The sequence below is a fragment of the Dromiciops gliroides genome, chromosome 4, assembly GCF_019393635.1.
Source record: "Dromiciops gliroides isolate mDroGli1 chromosome 4, mDroGli1.pri, whole genome shotgun sequence".
Classification (NCBI taxonomy): domain Eukaryota; kingdom Metazoa; phylum Chordata; class Mammalia; order Microbiotheria; family Microbiotheriidae; genus Dromiciops; species Dromiciops gliroides.
Genome location: NC_057864.1, coordinates 184,938,974 through 184,957,401, shown reverse-complemented (window position 1 = coordinate 184,957,401; position 18,428 = coordinate 184,938,974). Strand labels below are relative to the sequence as shown.

Sequence of the window (18,428 nt, the reverse complement as noted above, 5' to 3'; positions counted from 1 at the left end):
AACGCACCACACAGACTGCTACGGACAATAGAAGCCTGTCCAGTGATCCGTGCAAATTTCTTCCAAATCCTCCAAAACCGGCGACAGAAAGCACATTATAAAACGTGGAGCGTACCTCCCTCCTCCCCTTTTTTCTTTTACGCAGCAGCTCAATTCAAGAGTGGGGGTGGTCAAGCACGGAAGCAAACGCCGTTTCCACCGCACATTGGTTCAGACGTCATACATATTTGCTATTATCTCAAACCGGAGTCTAGGGATCTTGTGCGGGAGGAAGTGGGGAAAGGGGTTGGAGTGTTCCACAAGCTTCTTTCTCCTCCTGGAAAAAAACTCCCGTCCCTGGGTGGGCTCGAACCACCAACCTTTCGGTTAACAGCCGAACGCGCTAACCGATTGCGCCACAGAGACCATGTTGAAAACTAATGCGGCAGCGTCCTGAGTCAATGGAAGAGGGCCCACTGGCGGCAGTCGATGGCTAAGCTTTGACTGAGGAGTAGGCAAAGAAAGCCGACCTGGGAGGATGACAGATGCGGGCGGGGTGATTGGGAGCCAAGTCCAGGGAACAGAGGCCCAGGGAAATGGGAAGAAGCATGCAAAGCAAGGAGGAACCTACGGAGAGAAAGGGAGGGGGCACAGAAGCTGGAGTGGTTCCAGGATTCTGAGGATTAGGCATTTCACGAGTGTCCGTGACGGGTTTCACAGGGGCGGGGGTGTGTGTGCAGGGGAAAGAACATTGTGTTCCCGCTAATGAAAAAAGGATAAAATGGCGGGAAAAATCCCCAAACAGCAGAAGATTCAAAATGTATATTTGACTTTGGAACACATTGAGGTGTCGATCTCTCGATCTCTCTCTTTTTCTCTCTCTCTTTTGGGGGGGGGGAGTTGTAGAGAAGAAAGAGACTTATTTTTCTTAAGGCTTTTTAAATGGTAGTTATTTTCAATTAAGGAGCATTTATTTTCTCTTCTCACCACTTAGCCCTTCCCATTGTTAAAAACAAAACCCCTTGTATCAAACAAGTACAGCCACACGAAAACAAAGTCCCATATTGGCCATGTCCAAAACTGTATACATACGAAACTGTTATACATACAAAAATATATGTCTCATTCTGCGTCCTATGTCCATCATCTTTCTGGCAGGAGGTGGCCAGCGATCGTCATTGGTCCTTGGAATAGAGGTTGGTAATTGGGGTTGATCAGAGTTATTTAGTCTTTCAAAAATGTTTGGCAGACTGCCCTTCTTTGATGAGGCTCGGTGGTAGCTAACAGTGATGGATAGATGATAGAGGATTGATAGATTGATGATGATGATGGATAGATAGATAATTGATAGGTGGGTAGGTAACTAGGTAGGTAAAAGCATGGATTGATGGATGTATGGATGGATAGGTAGATGCATGGATAGATAGGTGATAGATGCATGGATATTTGGATAGATGATAGATAAATGATCAAGGGATGGAAGGATGGAAAGATAAAAGATAGATGAATTAATAGAGAAATGATGGGTGGATAGATCAATAGATGCATGGATGTATGGATAATAGATAAATAACAGATGGATAGATGGATAGATAAATGATAGAAGGATTGATGGATGCTAGACAAATGATGGATGGAAGTATGGATAGATTAAAATATGGATGCATGGAGATACATGGATGGATGATAGATAAAGGATGGATAGATGATAAACAAATAATGGATGGATGGTTAGATAGATACATAGAATGGATAGATAGATGATAGCTAAAAGATGGATGGATGGATAAATGAGAGAGAGGGGGAGACAGAAAGAGAGAGAGGTGATAGAGCTAGCATTTATTAAACAGTCACTATCACCCTGAGTACTAGAGCTGAAGTAAGGGGAGCTGCCTTTGAATTATGCTCTGCCACTTGGATAAGTTGTTTAATTTCTCTAAGACTTAGTTTTCCTCTTCTTAGTGATGGCTAAAGTCCTTTTTCTACCTACAAATTCTACTATTTTATATGAAATTACACATATTTCCATCCTTATACTTGCTGGAGGAAATCAGTCATATTTTTTTAGGCTGCCTGGGCTAGGAATTTCTTTTTTAATTATCTGCAGTTAATAATCATATCCAGGTGGGGGCAGCTAGATGGCAGTGGTTAAAGCACCAGCCCTGGATTCAGGAGAACCTGAGTTCAAATTCGGCCTCAGACACTTGACACTTACTAGCTGTGTGACCCTGGGCAAGTCACTTAACCCCCATTGCCTTCAAAACAAACAAACAAACAAATAATCATATCCAGGAAGACCTGGCTATGGTGTGAGTTTAATTCTAACCTCTGACATGTACTGGCTGTATAACCCTGGACAGGTCACCTAACCTCTCAATTCACCAGGCAATTCTATAAAACTATAAGATACAGTAAAGGTACCACCTGTAGAGGGTAGAGGGAGTTTCCTCATTTGGGGTTGTCCAAATGAATGAAATCACAAAAATATGCTCCATTTATCATGTTTCTATGATCTTTCAGGGTTTACAGAGGACTTTCTTCCCAACTACTCTGTGTTCTGGTAATGAAAATATTCCCCTATTTTGTAGGTAGAAACTAAAGCTCAGAAAGATGAAATGACTTGACTTAGGTCACAAGCAGATCTAGAGCTCAGGTATTTTGGCTTCAGGTCCTAGTTCTTTGGAAATCCCCACTTCCCTCAAGGCCCAGTGGCAGTGTGACTTTCAACAAGAGGTCCTCAGTGATATACTGTGTAAATGTTTTCCCCAGTAGGATGAAAATTCCTTAAGGAATTTTTAGTCATTTTTAGTCATTATTCCTCTATAAAAAATTTATTAATTGTTTACTATGTGCCAGGTACTGTGTTAAGCCCTGCATATACAAATACTAGCAAGCCAGTCTCTTTCCTCAAAAAGCTTATATTCTTTAAAAACTTTTTTGGAAAAAAAATAATTTTACATGTATTTCTGTCCCTTCTACCATCTATACCCCCCTTTAACAACAACAAAAAATTATCATCATAAATATTCATAGTGAAGCAAAATAAGTTGGTCATCAGTCATGCCCCCAAATATGTCTCATTATTTTTAGTTCGACACTTCTCCGGCTGAAGATTGGTGTCCTGTTATATCTTCAGTTTTTTGCACTCTTGATCAGAGTTGATCAGAATTCAAATGTCTTTCAGAGCTGGTTCTCTCTATCACATAGCTGTCATTGTATAAATTGCTCAACTAGCTTTGCTCCCTTTTCTCTGTTATCAGTTCATAGAGGTCCTCCTAGGTTCAGCTGTCAATTTCATCATTTCCTATGTTATTATATTTATAATCATATCATATGTTATTATATTTATATCATATCATATGTTATTATATTATATTTCCTATGTTGTTATATCCATATAGCATAATTTGTTTAGCTATTCTCTACTAAGAGGACGGTCCCTTAGTTTCCAATTTGGGGCTAAAATGAAACAGTTTTTAACATACGGGTCCTTTTCCTCTTTGATGAGGGAGCCCACATTCTAATGGAGGAGATAATACATTAAGGGGTGCTAGAAAGGGGAGCACAAAGCAGGCACTGGTATGGTGTGCAATAGGTGACAGTGATGTGGAATCCTGGTCCTGGCAAGATAAGGCAAAATGCTTACCTATGATGGGGGAGGGAGAAGGAGCAGAACAGGACTGGGAAGAATAGGTTACCTATGGGAGACAAGTGGAGGTGACTGAGGAGAGGAAACATAAATAGGGATCAACAGGCTATAAGCATAATATTTATCAGTGAATCACATCTTTACCACTTTCTAACTGAGAGTATTAAGATCCCATTGGCTTACAGTTTGTTCATTTTTTAATATTAAAAATAAATTTAAATAATTAAATAATTTTTTAAAAAGAAAGAATATTTGATTGAACAAAACCAATGATAATTGATAGATGGATGAATGGGTAGCTTACAACACCTTTTATAACAAGGTGTTTCCCATCCACACATCAAAAGCATTAAATATATCTTGGAAGACAAAACAGCAGGGAAATCCTATTTGATGATACTCAGAAAATAAACTTCAGGGGAAACATAAGACAGAATGCTTGCCAAAGGTAGTTTGCCATCATGATAGAGGAGGCAACACAGATTTAATGTAAAAGAGGAATTCTCTGTGGATGGTGAAATCTTCCAGTAACAGAAAAAAGTACAGTCAGTGACCTCCCTGGGGTGTATGAAAATCTTATAAATATTAGTAGTCAGCTGGTATTTCTGTACAACACTACTGCTTCCAAACAATTAAAAATGTGTATCACACAAAGGGCAAGAGAGAAGCAAGTGGTGGGTGAACCTACCCTGTAGAGAGCCAGCTGCCATGTAAAACCAATGAAGAGACTCCAAAGGAAAACAGCAGTAAAAGATGTCATCAAAGACTTGTTTGAAAGGAAGGAAAGATGGAATGGTCACATGGCAAAAAGCAAGGATGACTCACTAACAGCCAGAGTGCTCCACTGCTACCCTCCCAATGTAAAGAACATAGTAGCATCCATCAGAGAACATGTCATTAGAGAGAACTTCTTTATTTTACAGATGAGAAAAGGACAGGGAGAGAAAGGTCTCTAGCTCATTTGAGGGACCCCCTTTGGGTTTAGGAGGATATGAGTAAGAATCTCCCAGAACAGAGAATAATTTATGACCAGACAAGAGATAGATAATATTATGAAATACAAAATGGATCATTTTGATTACATTAAATTTGAGAGGTTTTGTACAAACAGAAGCAATACAGTCACAATTAAAAGGGAAGCAGAAAGCTGGGAAACAATTTTTACAGCCAGTGTTTCCGATAAAGGTCTCATTTCTAAAATATATTGGGAACTAAATCAAATTTATAAAAATGTAAGTCATTCCCCAATTGAGAAATGGTAAAAGGATATGAACAGGCAGTTTTCAGATGAAGAAATTGAAGCTATCTATTGCCATATGAAAAAATGCTCTAAACTACTATTGACTAGAGAAATGCAAATTAAAACAACTCTGAGATACCACCTCATACCTATCAGATTGACTAATATGACAAAAAAAAGGAAAATAATAAATGTTGGAGAAGCTGTGAAAAAATTGGCACACTAATGCATTGTTGGTGGAGTTGTGAACTGATCCAACCTTTCTGGAGAACAATTTGGAACTATGCCCAAAGGGCTATAAAGCTGTGCATATCCTTTGACCCAGTAATACCACTACTAGATATGTATCACAAAGAGATCATAAAAAAGGGAAAAGGACCCACATGTACAAAAATATTTATAGCAGCTCTCTTTGTGGTGGCAAAGAATTGGAAATCGTGAGAATGCCCATCAACTGGGGCGTGGCTGAACAAGTTGTGGTATATGAATGTAATGGGATACTATTGTGCCAGAGGAAATGGTAAGCAGGCATATTTCAGAAAAACCTGGAAAGACTTAAGTGGACTGATGCTGAGTGAAGTGAGCAGGACCAGGAGAACACTGTACACAATAATAGCAAAAATCGTGCCATGATGAACTGTGATAGACTTAGCTCTTCTCAGCAATACAATGATCCAAGATAATTCCAAAGGACTCATGATGGAAAATGCTCTCCAAATCCAGAAAAAAGAACTGTGGAATCTGAATGCAGATTGAACCATACTGTTTCTACTTTGTTTTGTTTTGTTTTTTTGAGGCTTTCCCCTTTTGTTCTGATTCCTTTTTCACATGACTAATGCAGAAATATGTTTAATGTGATTGTACATATATAACCTATATCAAATTGCTTTCTGTCTTGGGGAGGGGAGAGGGAAGGGAGGAAGGGAGAAAAATTTGGAACTCAAAAATCTTATAAAAACAAATGTTGAAAACTATCTTTACATGTAACTGGAAAATAGTAAAATACTTTTAAGATTAAAAAATAAAATAATTAAAAAAAAGAATCTCCCAGAATGAACAAATAAGAGATGCGATGTGATTTGTGTCAATGGAAGGATTCCCAAATGGATGAGCTCATAGGTTTATTTCAGTATTTATTCTCAACACTTTAACACAGTGCCTGATACATGGAAATAGGGATAGGAACTGCTTGTGATTTCGTTAGTTATAGGTTTCTTCTGAGTGAGGAAACTTTCTCTACTTATGCATATGGATGGATACCTTCTCTACAATCTGTGGTCTAAACAGTGACAAACATAACTGACTGAAATCCATCTAGTTTGTGCCCAGGCCAATGGATTGCCTGGGGCTTATCCAATATTGCATTCTGGCTTCTCATTGATTTGAAAAATCTCCCCACAAACTCTCCTCTTCCTGCGACTCCCAAGGTTTCTTCTAGATCTTCAGCTTGTGCAAATGCACCTGTCTGGAATTGTGACAAACTTAGTCTTCCCAAAGGCAATCTCTTAGGTTCTGGTATCCCATTGAATCTCTGATCTGTTATCCCATATAAACCCTGTCCCCACTTCCCATCTTTGAGTATTTTTAGCATCTACTATGCAGTACTACCAGTTATAACTCCTCTGCCCCGATTAAAGTCCTTGATTTTGTTATATTAATTGTTTTCATTAATTTTCAGGTTAGCCCACAGTAGGTACATAATAAATGCTAGCTGAATTCCATGAAGCTACCTACGTACACCAGAAACAGAATTATTGGCAATTTGCAGCTGGTTATGTGGGCATGAATGGATAGATAGATAAATAGATCGATGGGGGTGTGTGAGAGGTTAGAGCATACGATGTGATAATATCAATTAATAAGATCTAGTGTCTATACGTCACCTTAAGGCTACAGAGCTCCTTACAAGTATTATTTCATGTTATTCTCAAAACCCTGTCAGGTAGCTACAATCATCATCTCAGAGGAGTAAACTGCAGTCGACAGAGGTTAAGTGCCTTGCCCAGAGTCCACACAGCTAGGAAGTTTCTGGGGATGAATTTGAACTCAGGTCTTCTGACTCTAAGTTCAGCATTTCTATCCGATGCATCATCTAGCAGACACAGAGTTGTTTTTTTCCCCCTAAATGTTTTAGGTTTGACCAGAGCATTGGTGACTGAATCCCTTTTAGGAAAGAAGGGACGCCACGTGCAATCTATCCTCACTATAGTCGGCCATCGTTTTCTTAAGACTGGGGCTGGGCAAAGGGATGGTATAAATGACCTATGCGTGCACAGTGAAATCCATGTGGCTGGAACCTCGTTTGTTATGGTTTAGAAAGAGGCAATCCTTGGGACCCGCAGCCTCTTCGGGGGGGAGCGGGGAGGCTTGGGGTGGTGGTACGCATTGTAAAGGGCACAACGCAGAAACCACACCGCAGTAGTCACTAGAAAGCTCTAGAGGCCGCTCAACTTGGCGCGCGTGCGCGCCGGTGAGGACAGCATTTCCCCGCCCCCCCGGTACCCCAGTCCTCCGCGATCCCAGCATGCTCCTAGGCACATAGAGGATTGCTTCCGGACCGTGACTTTTCACTTTCGGTCCACCCCCGCCTCCCCTTCCCCGCCCACTTCTGATAGGTTCACCCCTACTCTCTCGTACCCACGTGACTCGACGGTGGCTGAGAAGACCAATCAAAGATCGGGATGGTGACGGGTAGTCGGCCGATGGGCCATTAGGAGTCCAGCTAAGAGAAAGGGCGGGACAGGCAGTGAGTACGGCTGCACACTGAGAGGCCAGGAGTCCGGCGGAGTCGGGGATAAGCTGCTGATTTATTGGGTACTTCTCGAACGCCGGCACCATGGTGAGTGTATTGTCCCCGGCTGGGCCGGGGCCCGGGAGGGCTGAGACCTCGGGGAGGTCCGAGGAGGGGAGAGGACCGAGGGAGGAGAGCAGTACCAGAGGAGGTGCTGGGGACTACGGTGGGGAAACAGCCCGAGGGCCTTCCTGGAGAGCGGACCTTGGAAAAGGCTGCCCAGGGAGCGGGGGGCCGGGCACCGCAGGGGGCTGAGGGGCCGTGGCTGCTTCCACCGCTGACCTCCCTCGGCTCTCCCTCCCCCCCCCCCAGTCAATTATGTCCTATAACGGAGGGGCCGTCATGGCCATGAAGGGGAAGAACTGTGTGGCCATTGCAGCGGACAGGCGCTTTGGCATCCAGGCCCAGATGGTAACCACCGACTTCCAGAAGATCTTCCCCATGGGTGACCGCTTATATATCGGCTTGGCCGGGCTCGCCACCGACGTACAGACCGTGTAAGTGTGAGCTTTCTGCCCTCTGACGCCGGGCTTCTCAAGCTCGGGGTCCGAGGATAGATGTCAAAAGATTCCGTGAATTTAGATGGGGGGGGGGGAGAAGGCATCATTTGTTTCACTGATCTCTACCTAGAATTTTTTTTCAACTGTCTAAAAACACTTGTTAGAAAAAGTCCCTAGGCTTCATAAGATGCCAAGAAATGCCAAGAAGGTTAGTTAAGACCCCCTGGTCTGCAGGGTGCCTGTCCCTGGAAGGTGCTTCGTCTGCCCCTGCTGTCACTTAGCCCTGATTGTGTGCCGTTTGTGGTTTTTTTTGTTTGTTTGCAGGTCATTGGGGGTTAAGTGACTTGCCTAGGGTCACACAGCTAGTGTCAAGTGTCTGAAGCCAGATTTGAACTCAGGTCCTCCTGAATCCAGGGCTGGTGCTCTATCCACTGCATCACCTAGCTGCCCCCCTCCTTTTCTTAACTATATATGGAAATGCTCCTTTTAAGATCAGAGTAAAAAGAAAATGGAAAAAAAGTTTCAAAGTTACAGAGGAATGGAGTAGGCTTACCCTTCACCCATCTGTTGGTACAGTTAAGACAGATAGCAGGCAGAACTATCTAGAGAAGGAAATATTTATAAAGCTACATGTCCATAAGTTCTAATTAGCAAAAACAGATTTGCTGTTGGGGTCTTGAATGAAACAGGTGGAGTTATTTGGAGAAGGCTTCTTGAAAGGTGAGTTTTGTCTCAGGTTGGTAACATTGGCTTGGTCTCTTTGTCCCTTACCATCTGTACATCTGGTAACAGAAGGGCCACAAGCCAGTACTGACATGACTGGCTCATGGTTTCTTCCCTCAGAGCTCAGCGCCTCAAATTCCGGCTGAATTTATATGAACTGAAGGAAGGACGACAGATCAAGCCTTATACCCTCATGAGCATGGTAGCCAACCTCCTCTATGAGAAACGGTGAGTAGGCCCTGGGCTTAAAGGTATATGAGGGCTTCCAAAAACAGGTCTCGTGGGTTAAATGGTTGGGAGCATCTCTGGAACCCAGCAGTGGTGCTCAAAGATGGTATTCAACTTTAGGGAGGTCCTGTTTCCATAAGGGAGAATTCCTGAGGGAAGCAGTATGGTAGAGTAGGAGGAATTTGGCACAGGGAGTCAGGAAGGAGCTGGGTTAGATAGTCTGGCCTCTGACATTTACTGGCTGGGTGAACAGTCAAAATCATTTAACCTTTCTGTGCTTCATGTGTAAAGTGGGCATAATAATGCTTTTGAGGGTCAAACTGAATTCTTTTATTAGCTTACATTTCGATATTGGTTTACAAAATGCTTTCCTTGTTGTGAGATGTGAGGCAACCCACCCTTGGTCATACAATGATGTCAGAGATAGTCTGAGCCCATTTCTCTCCTCAAATCCAATACTCTCCACTATTCCCAGCTCCTTCCTAATTCATAATTACTGCTCTGTATAATGGGCCCCTTCCTGTCTCCCCAGTCCCGCTTGTATAAAGCTCAGATGTGGCCTACCATGGCAGTTTTTTCCAGCGTGTATTTACTTTTTCTATTCAAAAAGATTGGGGCTGTATTCAAATTCATACCTAGTCTTTCATTTATATGGCTACAATTTCTGTTAATGTAGATGGCAACCCCTAAAGTAGTAAATGTAAAGCACTTGGAGAACAAGGAAGCATCCTATAACTAATGGTTCATTATTTTTGTATTAGGCCCCCATCCCCATGATCACTAAGCTGGTGACTCCCATACAGGAGCTCTCCCTTGACATGCTGATGAGTAGAGAACACGTCTTACTTAGGATGCAGTAGATTAAAAGAAGAATGGAGAGGGGACCATGAGGATGCTGGGGGTTCTCAAAAGCAAGTACCAGAGGCAGTTATAAAAGGGAAGTACAGGAGAAAGGAAGGGGAAGGGGTTCCTAAGTATTGCCTGATACCAAATAGGGAAGGAAGAACTTAAAATCAGATTGATGTAGGAACACAAGCTGACAGCCCCCTGGTTGGTGGGATCGGTTTTCTTTCTGCCTTGACTTGAGCCTAGGAGAAGTGTGGGAGTGGGAAGGTACCTACTGAATTCTTCTGACCACCCCTTTCCACCCCACCACTGCCAGGTTTGGCCCCTACTACACTGAGCCAGTCATTGCTGGCTTGCACCCTAAGACCTTCGAGCCCTTTATTTGTTCCTTGGACCTCATCGGCTGCCCCATGGTGACTGATGACTTTGTGGTCAGTGGCACCTGCTCGGAGCAGATGTATGGGATGTGTGAATCCCTCTGGGAACCTGATATGGTGAGTGGAGGTGAGGGTGTTGGGAGATCCCAAACTCTAGGGGCATTCTACCCCTTTGTCATAAAATAAAAAGTGAGTCTTGGGGTCAGCTAGATGGAGCAGTGGATAGAGCACCGGCCCTGGATTCAGGAGTACCTGAGTTCAAATCCGGCCTCAGACACTTAACACTTACTAGCTGTGTGACCCTGGGCAAGTCACTTAACCCCAATTGCCCCGCAAAAAAAAAAAAAAAAAAGTGAGTCTGCATGACAAGTGCTAGCCAGAGAAGCCTGTGGGTGAAGCTGGAGCCAGAGTTTGGTTAACAAATACTCACTTCTCTGGCTCCAGAGAGGAACAACCCTCAGGCCTGATGTCCATATCCTCCTCCTACTGCTTTTTTTCTCAACTTTTGTTTATACATGCTTTACAATTTCAGATTTTTCTCCCTCCCCTAGACAGCAGGTAATCTGATATAGGTTATATCTATATATCTCTATACATATACATATAGATATATACACACACACACACACATATATATATGTATATACATACACATAATAACATTAATCCTATTTCTGCATTAATCCTGTTACAAGAGAAAGAATCAGAGCAGTGATGCAAAACCTCAAAATAGAAAAAAAAACAACAGCACCCAAAACAAAAGAAATAATATGGTTCAATTAGCATCTATACTCCTCAGTTCTTTCTTTCTTTTTTTTTTTCTTGGATTTGGAGATCCTCTTCTATCATGAGTTCCCTGGAACTCTTCTGTACCATTGCATTGGTGAGAAGAATATAGTCCATCACAGTAGGTCAACACTCATTGTTGATGATACTGTGTACAGTGTTCTTCTGGTTCTGCTCATCTCACTCATCATCAGCTCAAGCAAGATCCTCCAGGTTTCTCTGAACTCTTCCTGCTCATCATTTCTTACAGCACAATAGTATTCCATTGTATTCATATACCACAACTTGTCCAGCCATTCCCCAATTGATGGGCACCCCCTCAACTTCCAATTCCTTGCTACCACGTAAAGAGCAGCTATAAATATTTTTGTACATGGGGGTCCCTTTCCCCCTTCCATGATTTCTTTGGGCAAAAGACCTAAAAGTGGGATTGCTGGGTCAAAGGGTATGCACAGCTTTATCGCCCTTTGGGCATAATTCCAAATTGCTCTCCAGAATGGTTGGATCAGCTCACAGCTCCACCAACAATGCATTAGTGTTCCAATTTTCCCACAGCCTCTCCAACATTTATTATCTTCCTTTTTTGTCATTTTAGCCAATCTGATAGGTGTCAGGTGGTACCTCAGAGTTGTTTTAATTTGCATCTCTCTAATCATTAGAGATTTAGAGCATTTTTTCATATGGGAATAGATAGCTTTGGTTTCTTCATCAGAAAACTGCCTGTTCATATTCTTTGACCATTTCTCAATTGGGGAATGACTTGGATTCTTATAAATTTGATTTAATTCCCTATATATTTTAGAGATGAGGCCTTTATCAGAAACACTGGCCTCAAAAATTGTTTCCCACTTTTCTGCCTCCCTTCCAATTTTGGATGCATTGCTTCTGTTTGTACAAAAATTTTTTAATTTAATATAATCAAAATCATCCATTTTGCATTTTATAATATACTCTATCTCTTGTTTGGTCAAAAACTGTTTTCCTTTCCAAAGATCTGATAGGTACACTATTCCTTTCTCTCCTAATTTACCTATGGTATCACCTCTTATGTCTAAATCATGTATCCATTTTGACCTTATTTTAGTATAATGTGTAAGATGTTGGTCTATGCCTAATTTCTGCCATACTATCTTCCAGTTTTCCCAGCAGTTTTTGTCAAATACTGAGTTCCTATCCCAGAAGCTGGAGTCTTTGGGTTTATCAAACACTACATTACTAGTGTCATTTACTACTGCATTTCCTGAGCCTAGCCTATTCCATTGATCTACCACTCTATTTTTTAGCCAGTACCAGATAGTTTTGATGACTGCCGCTTTATAGTAAAGCTCCAGGTTTGGTACCGCTAACCCACCTTCCTGTGAATTTTTTTTCCTCCTACTGCTTTTTAAGGAAGTATTTCAAAGGCTTATTTTTCCTACCCATTTACAGATTGGGGATAAGAAAAGGAAGGGCTGGGATGAGACCCTGGGTTAGGCCTGAAGACTTTAGCTGAGAAGTACTGTTGTGGGTAAGGGGATGCCAAGGGCTGGGCCAAGTCTGGGTTTCAGGGCTTTGGGACTTGATAGGAGGCTGTTTTCTTGGTAGGAACCGGAGCATCTCTTTGAAACCATCTCCCAAGCAATGCTGAATGCCGTGGATCGGGATGCCGTGTCAGGAATGGGGGTGATTGTCCATATCATGTGAGTATGGGGCGGTGTAAAGTTTTTCTTACTACCCTGAATGGGCTATGGGAGAGGGAGCCACTTGTTTTCTATCAACTATGAGGTAGGAATAAACTAAGCCACTTGTATTCTTCCCAATTCTCTTTCCCCACCCCTTAAGGTGTCATGCTCAGTCTTATACCCTGAGCTTCCCTTTCTTGTCATGGCACTTGAGTGGAATGACCAAATGTCAGAAGACTTGAGGGTCCATTCTGCCTAAATGAGGCAGATACAAATGCTTGGAAAATAGTTTCATTCGTCCCTGGACTTTAACATAGACCAGATGTAATAAAAGAATGTAGACTTCATTTATTTTCCTCCCCTGTGCTCCAGATTTTTGGGGGTGGGGTACATAAATCTGTGACCAATTTAAAAATTCTCAGAATGGCTCTTTCCTCTGATTCCCAGCAAGTTTCTGTATTTCCTTTCTTTCTTTCCCAGTATGATTTTCAAGACTAAATTAAATCTGAATGTGGTTTAGCAAAACTAAAAGGCAAGTGAATTACTTGCCATTCATGGGGAATTGGGGATTACCCCTTAGTGCTCCTCTCTGTTCTAGCAGACAGTTGTATTTACTTTGGGCAGAGTTATGTACTCCAATTATGCACTTTTTCTCCCATCTTCCTCCTTCCCTTGAAAAAAGAAATAGAAAATTTTTAACAGGTAAGCATGGTTGAGCAAAACACGTGGGTCACATTCCCAAATGGGATTGGTGCATTGGTATTGTAGCATAATGAGCACTGCATCAGGAGTCAGAAGACTTCTGGGTGGTCTCCAAGGACCCATCTAGGTTCTGACATTGAATTTGTTTCCAGGCTTCTTGAAAAAAGTAGAAATGTCTGTGTTGGTGTGGCCTGAAAGTCACAAGGGAAAACTTAAATCATGATCTTCTCTTGATCCCCTTTAGTGAGAAGGACAAGATCACCACCAGGACACTGAAAGCACGGATGGACTAACCTGTCACCCATTTTCCTCTCCCAGAGCCCATTAATCTTTTCTTAAAAAAAAAAATAAAGTCATAAGATACTTCTTTCTGAGCAACTTCTATAGTTCTATAGTTGTTTAAGGGATTTACTGTGGTCCTTTCATTCTCTTTCTGACTTGCAGAGAATCTTAGGTACTATTTACTTTACTGTAAAAGTTTTCAAGGGGTCTTAGTACTTTCCACTCATAACTGGTAGGATTGGGGGCCTGTAGGGGCTGGCATGTATCTAGATCTTGTTGAAAACAAAAGAATGGGGGAGGTTTGGGAGAAGTGATAGGAGGCACTAGCAGCTGCACTGCCCCTTTAGGCTAGTCTAATAAACTAAGTAGAAATGGCATTTGCTACATCCCTTCCCCAAACTGAGGCACTTTGGTGAGAACTAAAGTTGGCTTTGCAAACTGGAAGGTGAAATGCTACTTTACACTTTACTCCAAGGTGGGCACAAAAACCAAAGTGAAGAAAAGATGTACACAAAATTTGGAGTTTTATTTTTTTTTCCTGGAGTCAGATTCATCTTGTAACATGCATGCATTTCAAAACAGTAATAGGGTCTCAAACTTCTCCGAGCAAACAGACAAGCACAGAGGACTGAAAATTCCTATTTAAAAAATGGAAACAGTGGGTAATCTAGATGTCATGATTGGTGGAGTTTTTCCCTTTCCCCCAAAGAATGGAGTCTAAAACTTTATTCACATTTTGTTTCAATTGCAATGATCCGACTGTGTGAAAGAGTGTGATACCATTTAAGGAATAATCATGGACTTAATCCTTTGGAAGCATCCCACTCAATCTCTTACAAAGTGACTATGAGGAGAGGGGAAAAGATTCCTTCTCTAAGTTAGCTCCCCTTTCTTAAGATCTGCCACCCCAAGCTTCCTGGGAGATATGGACATGACATCAAATGATGGTAAAAATACCTTTAAGTAAAGACTTCAGAAGAAAAGGAAAAAAAAGAAGCACAATGATTACAAATTCCTCAGAGTGTGTTGCAATATAATTTTTTCCCCTTCACTTTCTGTGCTTAAAAATCGAACCTGTCCAATCATCCCCCAGCTTTTTAGTTCATATGAGAGTTTACAATTCTGTTCTCCTTCATATATACTTGCAAAGGGAGCTGCTTTACATAAGAATGAGTCAATATTTTTTTCTCCATTCTAAATTGGAAATGGTAGGTTTTTCTCTTTTTCCTGGGATAAGAAGGGCAAAAACAAAGTAATACCCTCTTTCACCCAGGGTATGATATGTCAGAAGCACCAGCTGGGGCAGTCCTGTTCTGAAATACAAGAACAGGAGAGTATGAAGTTTAATGGGGTTAAGCAGCTTCTTTGCCTACTACAGGTCAGGTTAATGTTGATACTGTAGAATTGTGGGAGACAAGAGAAGGGCTACAGATTGCTAACCCTCTTGACGGAGTAACCTGAAGATCTAGGCATGCTCCAGCTTTTTTTGGGGGGCTGATAACTTACTGGAATATCTTCTAATCCACCAAACACGAAGGGTGGAAAGGGGGTTTGTGTGTGTTGTGGTGAAGTGTAGCAGTGGGACATGAATGCATGCAAAGATTAGTGGTCACTGAGTTTAAAGAGGCCAGGGCCTTCAGGTAGTGGTCTTTATTGTGGAGGTATAAGATAATTCTTCACTGTGACAAGGAGCCTACTGGATTCTCGTTTTCAGCCATGGACATTCAAATAGAAAGGTCCATGTTATTAGGAATACATATTATTTAGTCCCCTAAAGGAGAGAAGGAAAGACAGACCCTCTAACTTCTATTTCACCCTGCCTTTCATCTCCAGAGACTCCAGAATTGCTCTCAAAAGCATTAAGACTGTAACAGCTTCTCATCTCTTCTTAGAGCTAACTTCTGTGCAAAATCATAATACAAAAATGAGGGGATATGAGGATTAGACTCCACCCACCCAAAGGATGTGGGGGAGACAGCCTTTGAACACCACTAGTTCCCTTCCTTTTTTTCTAAATTTTTTTTAATCACCAAAAAATGAGAAAACTCAAATAAACCTAGATTTTAAATATTCTAATTCCAAAGGGCCAAATCTAAGGTTTTGAAAAATAGCAGAAAATGGGGTGAATAAAGGCCTATGACCTTTAAAAAAAAAGAAACTCCAAACCACAAAAACCACAACTCAAATGCTGGTAACTCTTACCTTGTGGCTGGGAGACAACCAAAAATACTGTCTAGAAATGAAATGAGCATTTGAAACAGAATGCTACTTCTCAAAAATGTAAACAATAAACAAAAAAAATTAAAAACCATAATGTTAAACAAGTTAAGATACCTGGGTAGTATATCTTTAAATGATAAAATCACATCTGCACTTTCTATACACATTATGGCAACATGATCAACAGATACCATGGACAGAGAGGGTGGTGGAACACAAGTGTTAGGAGGACATGATCTTCCAAACTTTTCAGACAACAGGTCTAGAATCAGATTCAATTTGTCATTCTTGATTTGGGGATGGGAGCAAGTCCAAAGATCATTGCTACATAATTCCTTTCCTAAGTCTCACTGGCTTTCTGCAGGTCATTTGGTTCCAAGTTCTGCCCCATGTCACCTTGGGAGCTTTGATGCAGATGGCTGGTCCAAGTGGCCCTGTATCCACCATCCCTTCTAGTTTCATCCAAGAAGCACAGGGCAGGGATGAATCGAATCTATCCACTTCTAATCCATTCTTATAATGAATCCAGATCAAAAGGATGAAGACCAAAAGCTTCCCATTCCTGCCTAAGAAGCTGGGTCCTACGATAAAGGAAATCAAACCCCATTCCAAAGGGTCTTTTACAACACTATTTACAAGTTTCACCACTACTTGCCCTGGTCGCCCAAATCCTTGGTGAAGAGAAGATGGAAGAACGTCATTTCCCAAACCCCATCCCCCAGATCACTTCACTTGGCTGAGTCTCTTGTGGCTGGGCTTTCTCTCTCTGAAAAGGACGACACTCCCTGACCTCATGGAGACCTGTGCCTGGCTCATTTCTGAAAACAAAAGTAAATCATCAGGGCCCCTGAGGTAGGAGAAAGCCCACAAGGAAGCTGAAGAAGCCCATTATTTCTAAATGTAAAGACCAATGGATGGCAAACTAGCTAGGAATCCAGGTTGGGGGGCGGGGAGAGAAAGTCATCCCAGATGGTGCTGGATCTTGGTCACATATATTACTAAGCACATTAATTTTAACTTGCTGGAAATATTTTCCCAAATGCCTCCGGGGCCATTGGGAGGATGCAAACAGAAAAGGGGCACTCCTTTGCTCATTAGCCTCAAGGGCTCCTAAAAGCTGCACCAGGGGTTGAAGAATAAGACATCTACATGACAGCACTTGCACTTGGAAAGATCTCACAGAGGAGACATTCTGGAAGGAACATTTTTAACTCCCCAGGCTAAGAACTTGGACACAGATTTGTCCAAAATAAAATAAGGCTTGCTGGGGGTGGGGGGGTGGGGAAGGGGCGCAGAGAGGTGGGATTAGATCAAGAGGGAAGAAATACACAAGATTTGGGGTGACTTCCACACTTCAATTCCTTGGAGGGAATTCCTTTTAGGAGGGAAAAATAAGTGAATATATGATAATATTCATAGGCGCACTTTATCCTTCTGGGATCCACTGGGAGACAGGTTTCGAGGACACATCTGCCATGACTCCACGGACATGTGCAGTTTCTTTTCAAACAAATGGCTCCAAAAGCCAGCAGTCTCCCTGTGGTTGGACTCCACCAAACTCTGACATCTTTGGCCATCAGTCCCCCATGGCCTGTGTTGGGCCATGTGGGGAGCTGGGGAAAGGGAACAAGTGGAGATGGAAGAACAAGCTCATTTTTCATGTCTATGCATGGTAGGCAGTGGGGAGAGCTGCACTCGATACCCTAGTTTAAAAAAAAAAGACTCCATCCAACCAAACCCAAAGAGGTCTGGAAGTTACTGGCGTTCTCCTTTCTGATGTCATAGTGCTTTGCTCTCAAGGACCCCCATGCAGGGAGGGCTACTGGGGCTTTCTCATTAAAAGGGAGTTGGGGTGGGGGAGAACGGGATGACTTGCACACAACATTATAAATAGCAATGTTGAAGCAATGCGATTTAAAAAACAGAACCCAAATAAACCCAACGGAGCCCCGCCCAGCCTCTGGGTATCTCAGTAACAAAGAGAGAGCCACTTTTCCACCAGGGTTAAGTGGGGGAATCAAGGGTGCACAGAAGATGAAGATTCCCATAAAGTTATCTCTCACACACACACTCTCACTCACACACACACACACACACACACACACACACACACACACACACACACACACACACACACACACTCTCTCTCTCACTTGCACACGCTGCTACAGTGTCTTGTACAGTGTTGCAGGCTGTTAGTCTCTCCTCTGAAGTTCACCCCTCTCCCCACATCTCAACTCTCCACCTGTTGTTCCTCCTTTCCTTCCCAGATCCCACCCCAGCACTCTGCTTCTGGCTGCAGGCAGACGACAACTATGTCAGGATGTTGGACATGAATTCGTTGAAGCGTTTGGAGTACTGCTCAGGGTTCACTGTAGAAATTTCCGCCCCAGCCTGCAACACATAAAGGACATGTTATAGAATGGTCCAAAGCACTCACAGCC

The 18,428-nt window shown here is 42.3% G+C and overlaps 2 protein-coding genes and 1 non-coding gene across 3 annotated transcripts in view; 1 reads left to right on the top strand and 2 right to left on the bottom strand.

Annotated features, from left to right (window-relative positions):
- Positions 1–331: 331 nt before the first annotated feature.
- Positions 332–405, bottom strand: TRNAN-GUU. Its single transcript has one exon. It is a non-coding gene; the product is annotated as a tRNA-Asn (tRNA).
- A 7,140-nt stretch (positions 406–7,545) lies between these two features.
- Positions 7,546–13,860, top strand: PSMB3 (proteasome 20S subunit beta 3). Its single transcript, XM_044001122.1, has 6 exons — positions 7,546–7,707; positions 7,972–8,156; positions 9,003–9,110; positions 10,273–10,450; positions 12,704–12,798; positions 13,727–13,860. The coding sequence occupies exons 1-6, from the start codon at positions 7,705–7,707 to the stop codon at positions 13,773–13,775; spliced, it is 618 nt and encodes a 205-aa protein (XP_043857057.1). The 5' UTR covers positions 7,546–7,704; the 3' UTR covers positions 13,776–13,860.
- A 411-nt stretch (positions 13,861–14,271) lies between these two features.
- The window catches only part of PIP4K2B (phosphatidylinositol-5-phosphate 4-kinase type 2 beta), a 30,237-nt gene continuing 26,080 nt past the window's right edge, over positions 14,272–18,428 (bottom strand). Inside the window, exon 10 of the mRNA XM_044001121.1 lies at positions 14,272–18,378. Within this exon, the coding sequence (XP_043857056.1) occupies positions 18,298–18,378 (81 nt within the window). The 3' untranslated portion in view covers positions 14,272–18,297. The remainder of the gene's footprint in view (positions 18,379–18,428) is intronic.

Coding starts and splice junctions, on each gene's coding strand:
- PSMB3 (XM_044001122.1), top strand. Junction 10,451..12,703: donor CCCTCTGGGAACCTGATATG/GTGAGTGGAGGT, acceptor TTTTCTTGGTAG/GAACCGGAGCATCTCTTTGA. Junction 12,799..13,726: donor GGGGTGATTGTCCATATCAT/GTGAGTATGGGG, acceptor GATCCCCTTTAG/TGAGAAGGACAAGATCACCA.